Source organism: Cryptomeria japonica, chromosome 9 (assembly GCF_030272615.1).
Source record: "Cryptomeria japonica chromosome 9, Sugi_1.0, whole genome shotgun sequence".
Lineage (NCBI taxonomy): Eukaryota > Viridiplantae > Streptophyta > Pinopsida > Cupressales > Cupressaceae > Cryptomeria > Cryptomeria japonica.
In genome coordinates this window covers 223,814,577-223,831,257 of record NC_081413.1, presented here as the reverse complement: position 1 = coordinate 223,831,257, position 16,681 = coordinate 223,814,577, and the positions used below count along the sequence as shown (strand labels likewise).

The 16,681-nt window shown below is 35.2% G+C and overlaps 1 protein-coding gene across 1 annotated transcript; it reads right to left on the bottom strand.

Moving 5' to 3' along the window:
* Positions 1-492: 492 nt before the first annotated feature.
* On the bottom strand, positions 493-1,620 carry LOC131044504 (uncharacterized). The gene has a single exon (XM_057977839.2). The coding sequence runs from the start codon at positions 1,618-1,620 to the stop codon at positions 493-495; it is 1,128 nt and encodes a 375-aa protein (XP_057833822.1).
* Positions 1,621-16,681: the final 15,061 nt, after the last annotated feature.

Sequence of the window (16,681 nt, the reverse complement as noted above, 5' to 3'; positions counted from 1 at the left end):
TTCCTTATGAATGGAGTGCATCACTTCTAACACAAGAATAATAGAGTCCGCAAGTTCTCTTCCACGAGTGAAGCCATTCTGGTTTTCTACGATAAGGTGAGGTAAAATATTCTTTATTTTGGTGGCCATAGCTTTTGAGATAATTTTGTATATGGTATTACATAACGATATGGGCCTGAAATCGCTCATTGATGTGTAGTCCAATTTTTGGGGGATTAATGCAATGAGTGCGTTATTCATTTCTTTAACAAACTTCCCTTTTTTCCTGAATTATTCCGCTACCATCCTTATGTCCTTTCCCATAAAGTCCCAACATCTTTGATAGAAATCTGCTGTCATACCATCCAGACCTAGGGCCTTGTGTGGGTGAAGTTCGAATTTAGCACTTTTAATTTCTTCCAAAGAATATGGTTCACACAGCATTAATGCCTCATCATCAGAGACCAGTGTATGAATGATTTCAGATAGCCTACCATCAAATGCACTCCAAGACTAATTATTGCTCCCCAAAATTCTCTCAAAGTGATCTAGTGTAGTTTGCTCGATTTCATCCTCCATTTCTCTCAACTCTCCACTGCCATCCAGAACTGTCATAATTTTGTTCTTGGTCCTTCTACCCTTTGAAGAGGCATGGAAAAAATTTATGTTTCGGTCTCCCTTTGCAATCCATAAAGCTCTTGATTTATCCCTCCAGTGGATTTTTTCTCTATTTAGTAGCTTCACATATTGTTCTTTAAGTGATTTTTCCTTCAGATAGTCATTGCGGTCCATTCCTACATACATGACTCTATTATTGACTTCTTCCAATTCTTCTTCAATTTTTAATTTTTCAGTGAAGATATTTTTGAATGAGAACTTATTCCAATGCTTGATTTTGTTTTTAATATATTGCATTCTTTTCACAAACCAGAAGCTAGGGGAGCCTGACAATGTGTTGCTATCCAGCCACCAAGTCCTTAGTAGTTCTATGAATGAAGGGTCCCTCCACCACATGCTCTGAAATTTAAAGTAATACCTATTCTTGGGAGATTCATGATTGAGGGATAATGTAACTAATGAATGATCTAAGCCAGCTTGAGGGACAATCTTAGTGTCCATGGAAAAACTGCTATTAACCCACCATTCCCCCACAAAGAAATTGAGTCTTCTATTAGTCCATGTAAACTTACCATTTTTGGGAATTACATCCATCACCTGGAATTTTGATATGAATTCTCTAAAGTCCTCCATTACTTTGGTACTTTTTATGAGACCTCCATCTTTATCATCTATATCCAGTATAGCATTTAAATCCCTAGCCATGATTACTTTGCACATCTCCAAACCTTGTAGTTGGTTATAGATCTCTATCCATACCCTTAGTTTTTCATCTGTTTTAATCAGGCTGTAAAAGTTAACCAGAGGGAAGCCCATACCTCCTACTTTATTCTTAATGTTATAGGCCATCCAATACTCATTATATGCAATTGGATCCACCACAAAGACCTCTAAATTCCACAAAATCCCAAGACCCCCAGAGGATCCTTTGGCATCTTGAAACAACCCTTCCCATTTATAACAATACCTAAGTAAATCAAGCACCTTGTCTCCACATAACTTTGTTTCCTGGAGTAAAACCATATTTGACCCAAGCTTGATCAAAGATCTTTTGACCAAGCGTCTCTTGTTAGGGGCCGATAAGCCCCTAACATTCCATGATGTGATTCTCATTTATTCTCTGAGGCTTTTTCCTCTCTAATATGTCTATTTCTTTTCCTTCCTTTAGCCCTCTTTGCTCTACCCAGAATGGAATTAGTAGATTGGATAATGCATCTGGGGTCCAGGTTATCTAACACATCTTCCTCTTCTTCCAGTTCAGAGTTGCTAGTGTCAGATTCCACTATGCAATCCCCAATATCATTGGTAATCGGGCCCCTACTGGGGGTAACTTGGTCCGAATTGAAATAAACTTCCTCATAGAGTTGTCCAATTCTGGATCCTTCTGACAGGGCTAAGGATTATGCTCATCATGGGTGTTGGTCACTGATTGTGTCATAGTCAACCATGCCTTCGCATTCATTTTTTCTAGCTAGATCATTTTTTCATCCCTCTACTTTTTGATATATGCCCTTCGCACAAAGATTTTGCATTTTTTGGTATGGTGTGTTTTGCTTCCACATTTTTGGAAAGTGTGAATTTGTTTCTCAATTTTGATGTTTTGCTTCCAAATCCCGTTACCTATTATTAAATTGATGGAAGAAAGAATCTGTTTAACTATGGCAATTCTCATCCATGCATACACATAAGAGTCATTTTTTATTATGTCTTCATCAATTTCTAGCAAAGTTCCTAGTGATCTACCAATTTTCTCGAGACACGGGTCACCTAAAATATTCGATCGAAAGATTGAACAGTCTAATCCAAACTAGTGAATCATAAACCGCTAGTTTCAAAGGATTGAAATTGGGAGTCCAGGGTTGAATGTATAAGTGGTAAATTTTCAAAGTACCAATTTTTTGAAATTATGGTTGGTCCCTTTTTTGTTTTCCTACAAATATTGTGACAAAAAATCCTTTGGGCAGGAATTTTACCACAACTTGGCTGCCCCAATTTTTCTCCACCCAAGGTGTGATGTTTCTCCTGGGTTTCTTTTGTCCAATGATCCTTGCAATAATGGCTAGGTCTTCCCAAACACACTTCTCATCCACTACTTTATCCATTAAATTGATAGATATCTAATCGAGAATGCTGGTATCTTCTATGGATTTAGGGTGTGCCTTATCCATCTCATCAACTCGAATGTTATCATGATTCTGAACTCTGTGAGTCGGCCCAAAACCATTCCAATCTACATCCACAATGTGCCATTTTGACAGGTTTTCTGAAGGCTGCTCCTTTCTGTGACTTCTAGTATTCTCATCTCCCCTCTGCCAGAATTGTTTTGCTTTCTGTAGGGATTCACCTTCCAAAGATCATCCATGGGATGAAACCCTTTGTTCCTCACCCACTATCTTCTATGATTCGAGCACCTTCTGCACTTCGTATGCCTTCTGCACTTCGCTCACCCTCTACCCTTCACTCGCCATTTTAATGTATATTATTTTTAAGGGTAGTGTTGTTAGGGCCCTAAACTTTAAATAGCCAAATGAAGAAAGAAGACATTGAATAGTTGACAAAAACTAGTTGTTAATTATCCTCAGAAGCAAGAATTTGAATATCAACTAATGATATATGCCATAAGATTACCAACCACCACATACCCCTTCAACTACTGCACTAGAAAGATTCACTTTTATCCAAATTTTAAAGTAACATGCCATTGTCTCAGAGGTAGTCTTTGTTTCCTAGATAAGAACAATGTCATGATTGTGTAATGTGAATGGATAATTAATTACACATCTCTTGTTAGGGTCATTGATATCCCTAGCATTACATAAAATGAGCCTCAATGCTTCTAGGAAAAGCTCCTCACTCTCCTAGATCTTAGTGTTTTACAAGTGTGGCTAGGATCTCTATTGCAATTTCCTCTTGTGTTTTTATGAATTTTGACGTTTTGGCTCTTGTAGCATTTAGATTTACAAAGATAGGGCTCCCAATGTTTTTTTTTTAATTTTGAAATATAGGTAATAAGAAAACTGGATCAATAGTTTGCGCGGTTAGTGGTTTTGAAGTCTAGTTTGGATCTCTACTACAATTTCCTCTTGTGTTTTTACATATGAATTTTAACTTTTTCCCTCTACTATCCTTTCCAATAACAAATACATGCCTCCCCTCTTTTACTTTGAAAGACAAAATTTAAGACCATTGGTTCAGTAGTCTACAGAGGTGAAGATACCAGTAGCACAGAGGTCATTGGTTCTTTAGGAAGTACAGGTCTTTTTTAACTACATTGGTGAGGACCTCATTAGTTCTAGAGTTCCATTCTTTAAAAAAAGTCATTATCAAAACCTTGTGTATCATTTGCATTCCCTGGCTCATCCTCTAGAAAATCATCCACCACTACCTTATAAAGCTGATTACCAACCTTGTCTAGGATTTCAGAGTCAATACCAAATAAATTATGATAACATACCTTCTCTTTCCCATATGCCCATGGATCCAAATATGCTTGTAGCATAGAGCTTTACACAAAAGAAGAATAAAGGTTTTGAGCTTACACCCCAACTTGCTTGTCCTCACCTACTTGTCGCAAGTATCTCCATGATAATATTATGATGGGAAAAAATGGGTTAGAGGTACCAAAGAATACTTAGGAGATTTATAACAAACCACATTCCAAAATTTAACAACCATGTAATTATCCATCATATCAAATATTTTACGAACAATAACAATCTAGAAGGAATCAATATGGATACAAATATTGACTTATGAAAGTAAGATCATTATGTATGATGGTCAAAATCACATGAAGAGTTATCTACCATATAATTTTATACTTTAATAAATTTTAGTACATGGGTATCAAGTTAAGACCATAAAAAACTATATTTTCCTGCTCACAAATAAGGCAAGAGATTCTTTGGCACTGTGTGTATATGTATATTTGCATATGTGTGTATCAAAAAAGTATGAGTTACTTTTTGAATTAAATTGCAATAACAGTAATAACATTATTTAATCAAAAAAAATTGGCTCTTTAAACTTATAGTATTATGCCCTGCCTAACATTTTGAAATGGTTTTACATAATATTGTTGTCAATCATAGCGCTCAAAATTTCACCACTTTCTTGAAATATTAAACATAAGTAGATAATTTTCATGTATGACAAGAGATCTGAAACATCTGATGTTGGTAGATAAGACTTTCTACATGTCTTACCTCATTGTAAATATAAATTTCCAAGGACCTTCAGAAATATATCCTTGACCCTTGATATGAATGAGGACTCACACCACGACAACATTTATCTCATTAATAATAACATATTCTTGTCAATGATTTCTTTTGTAATTAAGTAAATAGATTAATTAACTCTCTTACAATGATCTTGATAATGGCGAAAATGTCAAATAGTTTAAATGTGCAATTAAATTTGAATCTCAACCCAGAAGTACATTTCAATTAATATCATAAGGAATGAAGATGTTGGTCTAATATGAAGCCCTGCCTTGAGCAGTTTTAACCCTATTGTTCCAAATAGGGACACCTACAAATTGTCTAATTCCTAGGTGACTTTCCATTTAGATGCCTCACTTATAATATATAATATTATACTAGGTCAGCATTCATCTAAAGCTATGCATAATAAATGTTTCCGCATGGCTAAGGTTTGCACAATGGGTACCATGAAATACCTTACTTGATTGTCATGTTAAACATGAAGTTGTTTTAAGATGTAATTATAAGAAAATGATTTATATATTATTTTTGTGTCAAATTAATTAGACATCACATTTGATCTTTTACAAATAAAATCATAATATTTTTAAAATAAGAAAGACATACAATTAAAACTCATATACCAAAACACCCTCATGGACTTTCAATGTTAAAAGTAATTACATTGGTATATAATTTTCAATGTTAGGAGTAATTACATTAGTATATAATGTTTCATTACTATTTATTTAAGCACATACCAATTGTTAACAATATATCCTCAAAGAATTTCCTTCCAAACAACCAATTAATAAATAAATTTATTTCAGTGAAAGTGCCCCGCCAATAGTGTGACAAAGCTTTATTCACTATTGATGAACCAGAATATGAAGGAAAGTAACTCTAATTCTCAAAAAGGGACATCAACTATTTCAATCACCAAATGAAATTGGTAGTAGAAGGAAAATAATTCCTACATCTCTTGGATCCCGACTTTGTAGCCTTTTATTGTTAATGTTTTATTTTTGACAAAAACCATTCAGAACTAAATAGTATTCTAACTCATCTAATCAGCTATCTACTATATCTATATGAATACTTCCCTTAAACATCCTGGTTTAAATGGAACATACAATCTTTCCATTGTTGCAGCTCGGCGTTGATTCTAACTGTTCCGAAGATACAAACTTGTTATTGTTTGGCTATGGAGGGGGACATGCAATCAGGCGATTGTTGCAGCTCAGCGTTGAATCTAACTGTTGCAACGAGAGAAACCTGTTATTGTATGGGGGTGGAGGACATCCAAAATTTCCCTTGTTGCAGCTCGGTGATGAAGATAACAACTTTTTGTCAATTATATTTTCCCTTCTTTAGAAAACAACTTGTAGCTTAGAAACTACATTCGATTTTTTACAAATTTAATTTTTACATATTTTTTAAATAATGTCGATAATTTATTTTTCTGATTTTCATTACCACATGAAGGCCTGTTTGGCCCACCACGATCCTGCACATACCCTAATATACTTTGTAATTAATTTTGACATTGAAAATAATGTTAGCAAGATAATTATCTATGATAGCTAATTCAGGTAGAAAAAATGATGAGAATTGTATTGAAATGAACTAAAATAAATAGTTAGATAAATAGGTTGATTACAAGTCTATTTATACACATAATCATAGAAAATATGGAACATATGGATTTTAGTCTTTTCTCTCACCCATAAACCTTTTCTTGGTACATTTGATGGGACGGTCACTTACAAATTTCTGAAACAAAATCTGGTGGTTAAGTAGTTCTAGGATAATTTATTAAAATATATATGTGAATAAAATGGTGCCATATGGTAAACCATCAATCCTATACTGTTTTCTCTCAATTTTAATTCCTGTACTTTATAACCTTAACTATAAACTATGTAGAGTATTGATAGCACCATAAGACTATTAGCCAAACCCTGAACCCTATACTATATTGAGCTAATTTTGAATCAATCACTACAATATTTTTTAGATAAAATTGGATCTAAGGTTGCCAATACTAATCTATTCCATTCTGAGAAAGAACATAATGAGATGATAAATATTCTTTTTAACAAATGACAAGACTGAGAAAGGGAGTGAATCAGTATTGAGGAAAGATTTAAACTTCAATCACAAATCCTTTTCAATTATATTTATCCTTTCAAATACTAATAAAAAATTGAAGAAATAAAAACCAAAGACATGAACACCATATATTTATGTGGAAAAATTATTATGACATAAAAGTGATGAGAAACACACTCACTGTATCAATAACTGAGTACAATATTTTAGGCACAAGGCCAAGGAAGCTCGCTCGTGCTAATTTGAACTTACAGTCTAAGCCACACAATCTTAGGGAAAGGCATAATTGACATATAGGCTAAGCTGAATGATACTGAGGTAAGATACAAATTTCCACAATAATTATTGTCTTCCCACGGGCATAGAGGAATGGTTGATTGAAATTAATTAGATCTCTTGATCATGTAATTACCCTTGAATCTATTATTCAAGTTACCAATATCGTGGAGGACATAACGTACACATTCACTCCATCAAGAATCTATCATACTAAAATATATCACCATCAATGCTCATCACAAACCCATATTTTTACTTTTCTAGTCACATATGCTTCCACATAACTTTTAATATTTCTCATCAATACTTTTGACTACGTTGGCCTTATATAGAATAAACATATTTAACCAAAGTTGACCATTTTCAGAAATTAAAACAAATGAGGTCCACTTTATGACATAAGGAGGACCCCAATACATTATAATATATTTTCCCAAGTTAATTCCAATGATCTATACACAACAACACATCTTCCAAAGTTGTCGTCAAAGATAAAATGTAAATAAATAGTGAAGCACATTAAGAAGTCATCCCGAAAAAATTATCCAATGCAAATGATTTAATGTGTTTCATCACACAAAATGGTTAGACCCATGATAAATTTTTAACTCAATGAAGAATGCATGTTCACACAAAAATAAACTGATCTAATTAAGATAAATTGAGTCAACTAGAGACCAACACAAATGATAACATTGAACAATATAACAACATAAATTCATTTTCAAAGAAAACCAATATGTTAATTTTGAGATAGAAAACGACATGAATATGATAAAGATATTGTTCAAGCCACAACACTATGGAGTAATGTGAAACATTCTCTAGACAATTCTTGATAGATAGAAATAATAACAACCAACTTTAACACCTCAACTGTTTAGGACTTGAAAATATAATACTGCAATATTAACAAATTATGTACATTAGATCCCAAACCATAAGACCTTGTATCAAAAGTAGAGGAATGTGGAGCATTTTCCTATTAAGACTTTCAATACTCTTTTCTAGATATTTTAGCTTCCAATACTATGACATTTCAAAAACATCACTTGGTCACTCATTATCAACACTATACATCATAGTAATATCTAAATACTCATTTCAAAAAAATTACACATCAAGAAGAAATCCACACATATTAGGTTGACATTAATGATAATAATGATCTCAAATTTCTAACAAACACCATTCACAAACACAACTAAAAACTTCTTCTAAGTGTTGTCATTTTCCATTTATGCATACATGTTTTACATCAATCAAAACACAATGAAAATTTCCCACAATCTCCCCCTTTGTCAATTATTGAAACACTTTTACCATCAATAAGAAACTAACTATCCAACTCTAAGTCTAAACAAATTGCCAAATAGTTCTCCACCTTTGGAGAATATCTTTGATATTTCAAACACATTTCTACAATCAAGAAGGTATATTCCTCATTGTTTCCTATAATGCAAGTTGCCACATCAATCTAGGAGAGAAAAATATAGATATTAAATCAACCTTTAGAATGATGCACCACTTCTATGCATTTAGTTTTAAGTACCAGGTGTAATAACCCCTAACTTTTATTTGAGATACTCTAAAGTATCCTCTAAAAATGCCATGGTGAAAATATTTGCAATCTAATCCTTTGTAGGTCATCTCATCTAATGATACATTAGTATTTTCTAGAGAAAGAATCTATATTCAACCATTATACAAGATAGTAGGTGAGTGATGAGTATTGGGAGAAGAATCTACTTCTTGGGTAGAAACTAGTAATTCGTCTTCTTGATTAATATATGGTTCTACAACCAAATGTATTTATTGGAGCCTTGTTTGTATGATAAGGAGGAATAGGTTCTAAATAACTGAGTCAAATCCACCTCTAATGCATGCTCTAACTATTTTATAGGAACTGGAAAATTTTGCAATCCTTATTTTGAAATGATCATATTTTTTATTTGCTCCCAATGATGAAGACAAGAATGGGGCTCTAGTTATACAAAAGCATACAATTATAATATTAAAGAGGAAACCTTAAAACTTTAGAAATTTTGAGGTCACAACTAATTAGATGATTGAAACTTGCAGTTGATTACAAACCATTAATCAAACATTAAAATTTTATCTAGCCTTCCTAAGATGTACAAAAGCCCTTCCTCCCGTTAGTTCAACTAAATTTACCATTAGTAGAGACGCAGTCATATAGACCATTATGAAGTATAATTTTTTTAAAGTTTACCATAGTGCATAATTGGGGAATAATCCCTTCAAATTTCTTAGATTCTTGTAGCACAGCATTTAAATCTCCACAAAAAAATACAAGCATATTGTCAAGCTCTCAAAGAAATAGCCTTATGAAATTCCATAATTATTTTTAAGGGTGGTGTTGTTTTTGGCCCTAAACCTTAAATAGCCAAATAGAGAAAGAAGACATTAAATAGTTGACAAAAACTAGTTGACAATTGTCCCCAAAAGCAAGAATTTGAATATCAACTAATGATGTATGTCACAATATTACCAACCACCACATACCCCTTCAACTCCTGCACTAGAAAGATTCACTTTTATCCAAAGTTTAAAGTAACATGCCATTGTCTCAGAGATAGTATTTGTTTCCTATATAAGAACAATATCATGATTGTGTAATGTGAGTGGATGATTTATTACACATCTCTTGTTAGGGTCATTGATATCCCTAGGATTACATAAAATCAGCCTCAATGCTTCCGGGGAAAGCTCCTCACTCTCCCAAATTTTAGTGTTTTACAAGTGTGGCTAGGATCTCTATTGCAATTTCCTCTTGTGTTTTTATGAATTTTAACATTTTGGCTCTTGTAGCCTTTAGATTTACAGATATAGGGCTCCCAATATTTTTTTTTTAAATTTGAAAGATAGGCACTAAGAAAACTAGTTCAATAGTCTGCGCGGTTAGTGGTTTTGAAGTGTGATTTGGATCTCTACTATAATTTCCTCTTGTGTTTTTACATATGAATTTTAAGTTTTTCCCTTTACTATCCTATCCAATAACAAATACATGCCTCTACTCTTTTAGTTTTAAAGACAGGTAATAAGACCATTGGTTCAATATTTTGTAGAGTTGAATATACCAGTAGCACAGAGGTCATCGGTTCTTTAGGAAGTATAGGTGAAGACCCAAGAAGTTTCAAAACCATTATATCTTTTTCAGCTACATTGGTGAAGTCCTGGTTAGTTCTAGAGTTCTTTTTTTCAAAAAAAATCATTATCAAAACCTTGTGTATCATTTGGGTTCCCTGGCTCATCCTCTAGAAAATCACCCACCACTACCTTATAAAGCTTATTACCAACCTTGTCTAGGATTTCAAAGTCAATACCAACTAAATTATGATAATATACCTTGTCTTGTCCATATGCCAATGGATCCAAATCTTCTTGTAGCAAAGAGATTTACACAATAGAAGAATAAAGGTTTTGAGCTTATGCCCTAGCTTGGTATTCCTCAGCCACTTCTTGCAGGTATCTCCATGAGAATACTATGATGGAAAAAAATGGGTTAGACATACCAAAGAATACTTAGGAGATTTATAACAAACCCCATTCCCAAATTTAACAACCATGTAATTATCCATCGTATCAAATATTTTATGAATAATAACAATCTAGTAGGAATCAAAATGGATATTGTATATGGTGAAAATGGATAACAATAATAACAATATTAAAAGGCTAAATGAATCCAACCACAAAACCCTAGCCTAACAATGAACAAAGATCCACCATAACATATGAGGATTACCTAAGACAATGCAAATCAAATGAAATCACAAAGATTATACCATCACATGTCCAATAGGGTTTTGATCTCCATTCTTCCTATCTCCATTGATCTTGTTTGATATGCTTGCTCTCAGATTTTATATGCACAAGAGCTCAACAAAGAACGGAATGTGGTTGCAAGTAGGATCGTAGTGTAGTCAAAATGATCATTAGAATGCTTCATTAGCATGAGTGATTAGGGTCATTAGGGTTTGACAATGAAGAAAGCATCTCCTTAAATAGAAGACACAATAAGAAATGGAGGGTTAAGATTGAGAGGTGTAAAAAAGAGAGGTCGGCTAGGATTAGAGGGTAGGTAGAAGAAATACCAAAATAATGAAAGAGGTAGGTAGTGTATGAATTAAGAGATGAATGACATGTGTCATGTGTAGAAAAAGATAATGAATTAATTAAATAAATAAAGATTTATTTAATTAATAGAAGAAGTAGGACAATTAAATAAATAAAATATTTATTTAATTTAGGAAAGGGATAATTTAAATAAATAAATGTATTTATTTAAATGAGAAATAAGGCTAGAAGAGGATAAATGAATTAATTAAATAAATAAAGATTTATTTAATTAATAGAAGAATTAGGCTTAGATAATTAAATAAATAAAATATTTATTTAATTAGACTGGACAATTTTGAGTGTCTACATTTTGCCCCTCTTTGAGACAATGCGGCTTGTCGCGTTGTTTCAAAGAAAATAAGATGAACTGATACAAAGTTGCCCCAGAATGGGAATGATATGCCCCCTCGAGAGATTGGATGAAAATGTCTGAAAAGATTGCAGACAATCTCTCGATAAGAAAGACGGGATAGAATGGACTGATCAGATAAAGTGACAAAGTCACGGGATAAGGAAGACTGACTCGGGAAATGAGAGCTAGGGAAATCTATAAGATAGACCACGGGGGAAAATACATCCTCATTGTCATCTACACATTCACAAGAGCATAGTGCAAAGCGAAAATAAAGCAGCAACAGTCAGCAGCGATGGCTTTTGTTCAAAGATTCGATCGTGTTCGCCGATTCTAGAAGCCAACGGAGGCAGGAGAGCCAGTGAGTACCACAAAACCTCCTCGTACTTTGATGCATTTATTATTGTCATTAATTCATACTAGGTAATGTAATAAATGCGCATTTATGTCAGGAAAGCACGTTTGCATTTGAAAAGTATGAATTTACATCTTCTAGGTCAAATCGGCAGTTCTGTGATGAACATACGCTGTCGATTGGATAAGCTGCTGAGAGGATACACTCAAGCAGGTCCTCTAGGAAGACTAGGATAGATCAAGGCACTTTGTGATGAACAGTGAGTACCAAGATAAAGTACTTTGTGATGAACAGGGAGTACTAAAATATGAGCAGCACTTTGTGATGAACAGTGAGTGTCACTAGGATAAATAGCTATGTGCATTTAGATAGCGAGTAGCATTTTGTGATAAACAGTGAATGCCACTATGACTGACATGATTTGATTTGCTTGACTGCAGGAGTACTTGCAGATGCTGGAGTCACGGGAGAGATTCCCATCGACTCAGAGGTTGCGACCTGAGTTGACACTTGGGGACCGAGCTGCCATCGAGGAGATGGGTTTGAGACATATATTGTATGTGCCTGAGTTTCGGGTGAACATGGATTTTCTGACTGCACTGGCTAAGAGATGGCACTTTGAGACTTGTAGTTTGCATTTGCCGATGGGTGAGATGACAGTCACCTTGGAGGATGTATATAGGATTCTACAGATACCGATCGATGGGGAGTTAGTACCCTATGATCGAGATGGAGATAGGGATGCACTGAGACGAGTGTTCTAGGATCCAGGACTAGGGATGAGGGTGGGACATGTGGCATGGGATACCATGACATGGACAGGATTAGCACTACCAATAGTGTTGACAGGAGTTATCAGTGGGTTCCTCTGTCTGGATAGGACGACACGAGGGGTGGCTGCAGGGGACATAGGGGCCAGGAGAGTTGATCTTGGGGTGGGTCCTTCTAGGGCTCAAACTTCATCGAGACCAGGTGGCTCCGAGGGAGGGAGTTCATCATAGCCTTAGAGGGCTCCCTATGTATCAGTATTGTACCATTTTGGTATAATGATGTAGACACTTGCGGGTGATTGTAGCCATATGATTTTGACATCATTGTATCATGACACTTTATATATATATATGAGAGATGATCCATTTTTGTGGCAGCTATATGCATGTGTACCTTATGTGATGAAATGTTCTTATGTGATACATGTTTTATGATATGGATGCTTATATGATGCAATGCAATATATTTTTGTTCTTTTATGTTGTATATGTGATGCATGATGCAAATGTGAATGTATGTAATGCAAATGAATATGATAATGCAAATGATTATTTACATAATGAAAATGTGAGATGTGCTAACATGTGTTGTATGCAGGATGTGATGCAATTGTGATATCTATATGTATGTATGAAATGCTTATATGTGGTGATGTAGGTGTAACTATATGAAATGCAAATGTTTTTGGTGTGTCATTATACTCAGTCATGTGATAGCGGGCTACACGGACTCGAGAAGGACAATGGAAGTCAATCAAGAAAGGGGGATGAAAGATAGAAGATATGAACGTGAAAGAGCTTCTTGTGCATTATCATCATTGAGCTTTATTATGGCAGAATAGGTTATGACGATCGAGGCATTTGTTCGGCCCAGAAAGTCATTGTACCTGTTTGCATGGAGATAAGATAGTCACAAACAAGGAATGCCCCAGTTGATACTAGACTCACAGTGTCCTCATATCCTTGGACAAGTCATAGCATTACTAAAAGACAATCCATAGACAGCAAATGCAAATAGGTGACGATACCCCATCCTTGCCTTTCTAGTCAAAGACATCCTGGAGATAGAATCTCTAGTCAAAGACATCCTGGAAAAGCTAAAAGACATGTCACCAAAAAGATAAAATCAAAAGAAAACCAAGACTCGACACCAACATCCACTGTAGTCCTCAAGTTTAGTGTCTCTTGTCACTTGTTTAAGTCTTATTCGATTGTGGTCACAATGTTTACTTTCACAAAAAGGATAGATAACACTGAACCATATGTTGTCTGAGTCTATTGAAAGATTTGATTTTGTTGAAGCTCATTGTTGCTGCTGTGTCTCATTTGAAACTGACTGAATCCATGAAACTGATACTTTATTGTGGAGAAGATGAAATTTTATTGCGGATCTGTGATGCCGATGTTGCTTTATTGCGGATCGTGCGCGGATAGACTGAAGGAAGCTGGAAGAAACCGTACTCCTCGAAACATGTGATGTTCTTAGTTCCACACCCATCACTAGACGTAGGATTTTGCCTTAGCCACAGATAGGATCTGATTTATTATGGATGGAAAGGGAGTGAAAAGGGAGATTTATTATGAATGGCTAACCAATCTTGGGTAGATCAATAACAAGCCATGATGGAAATGGGTAAGTTTATTATGAACGAATAGGTTGTGAGTGTGTGCAAAGTGAAATGATGAAGAGAATCCTGAAGGAGCGAGGAGCAATGTCTCTACACATGGTGCTAGTGACCCAGTTTTCACCATGGTACTTGCCCAGGGCGCCACCGAAGTGGTTTTTACCATTGGACGAAATTATTTCTCTTTACTTTTTTCAATTTTTCAATGTTTTTTGTTGTCACAAGGCGCCTGTTTGCCAGGTTTTCACTAGGTAACGATTTTTTTGTTTTATAATTTTTTTTTTGTATTTTTGAATTAGGATATTCTGAAGAGCTATGTATAAAACCTATGAAGGTGCATGTTGTTGATAGGATCCTCCAAAGGTTCACCTTCTGTAGTTGAGAGCTGATATGCCCCAGAGCCATATACTGCTGTAATAATGTAAGGACCAAGCCAGTTTGGTTCAAACTTGCCCTTCTTCTCTCTGTCTTGCTGATTCTTGGGGTTTTCTCGGAGAACCAAGTCACCTACCTCAAATGTGTGAGGCTTGACCTTATGATTGTAACTGCATTGTTCCTTGACTGAATGATGTGTAGCTTGAGTGACTATCTTCCTTGATAAAGGAACTGAGATAGAATTACTAGTGTGTGGACTACACAGGCCCATATGCGTGTCACCTGAAGAAGTTTGGGCATCCCTGATAACAAAGTCCTTCAAGGAAGCTCAATTAAAGGTCCATGATGTATTGCCAGAAGGGAAAGGATGTGTGGAACAAGTGGAAGAGTTATGAAGGCTTATGATTGTGAAAAGAAGTGAAAGTAGGATAGCATGATGGAGACTTAGGATCAACAAGTATGCTTTATGACTTGAAATTGTAGAACTTTTGCCCCCAGTTATTTTGATATTAGGGGAGATCAACTCTTTCTCTTTTTGCTGCATAGGATTTTTATCCTTGACTTTGATTTTTGCAGAGTCCAGTAGCTTTTGATTTTGATTTGGACTAAAGGATTTTTCTTTAGTTTTGACTTTTAGTTTTTTCTTTTCAAAGCTTGATTTTTGATCCCCAATGAGTAAGGGCTTTTGTAATTCTTGTTGATCCAAGTCTAGAAGAGGAGTGGAAATGGAAGTAGTGGATGATATGGTAAGGCTATGTGAGTTATCAAGAGGGCTGGCAATACGCTCAATAGATTCTTCGCTGGAACCACTCTTAGGACTATTGATATCAAGAGTTGCTTGCACCACTAGAGGAGATTTGCATTCAGACTTAGTAGCCACAACACTAGGTGGTTCACACCCAATTCCTTGGCATTGCAAATTGTTTGTAGATTGTTCTTGTCGATTGAATGTCTTAGGGGATAGTGGGAGTTGATCAACATGAAAGATATACTCACCACATCCCATGTCTTTAAACTTGAAGTTTTCTTTGTGCTCTGCTTGTTTTGATGTAGAAGCTTTTAAGGATTCAGGATCCACATATGCCGATGAAGGAATAGCTTTGCAATTGACTGGTATTGTTATTTCTGATCTAGGTTGCAGATTGTTGCAATATATGAATGGATTTGGATCCGCTTTGACGGTCACTTCAACTCCATTGTGTGGAAACTTGATACATCGATGATATGTAGATGGGATTGCGCTCATCTCATGAATCCAAGGACGTCCTAGCAATATGTTGTATGTGAGATCAAGATCAAGTACTTGACAAACCACATCCTTTGTAATTGGCCCAACTCTGAGAGGTAAGGTGACTATGCCTTTGGATGAACGTTCTTCATCATCATATGCTTTGATAGTAATTTTGTTTGTAGAATTCACAGCTTTGTCAGAATATCCCAATTGTTTAATAGTGCTCAATGTACAAATGTTTAGACCTGCTCCTCCATCTATCAAGACTCTTTTTATTTGATGTTTGTGAATGAAGGCTTCAATATGTAATGGTGCATTATGTGGCTGACTTACGGAGGCGTCATCGGCATCTGTGAATGTAAGGGAATGTGGAATGGAAAGGTATCCCACCATGGCTTGAAACTGGTCCACGTTCAGATCAGTAGGAACGGCAGTGTCTCTCAAGATTTTGTCAAGGATAGCTTTATGAGCAGGGGATATACGTAAGAGCTCAAGAATAGAGATGAGTGCGGGTGTTTTCCCTAATTGCTCTACAAGGTCGTACTCAGGCTTGGTAGATGAAAGATTGGTATTCTTGGTAGAGGCACCTGTCAATGTGATCTTACCTCGACGGGTTGTAACATGACATTCAGAGGTA

Excerpts from the sequence above, each read along its gene's own strand:
- LOC131044504 (XM_057977839.2), bottom strand. The coding sequence starts at position 1,620 with ATGGTTTTACTCCAGGAAACAAAGTTATGTGGAGACAAGGTGCTTGAT.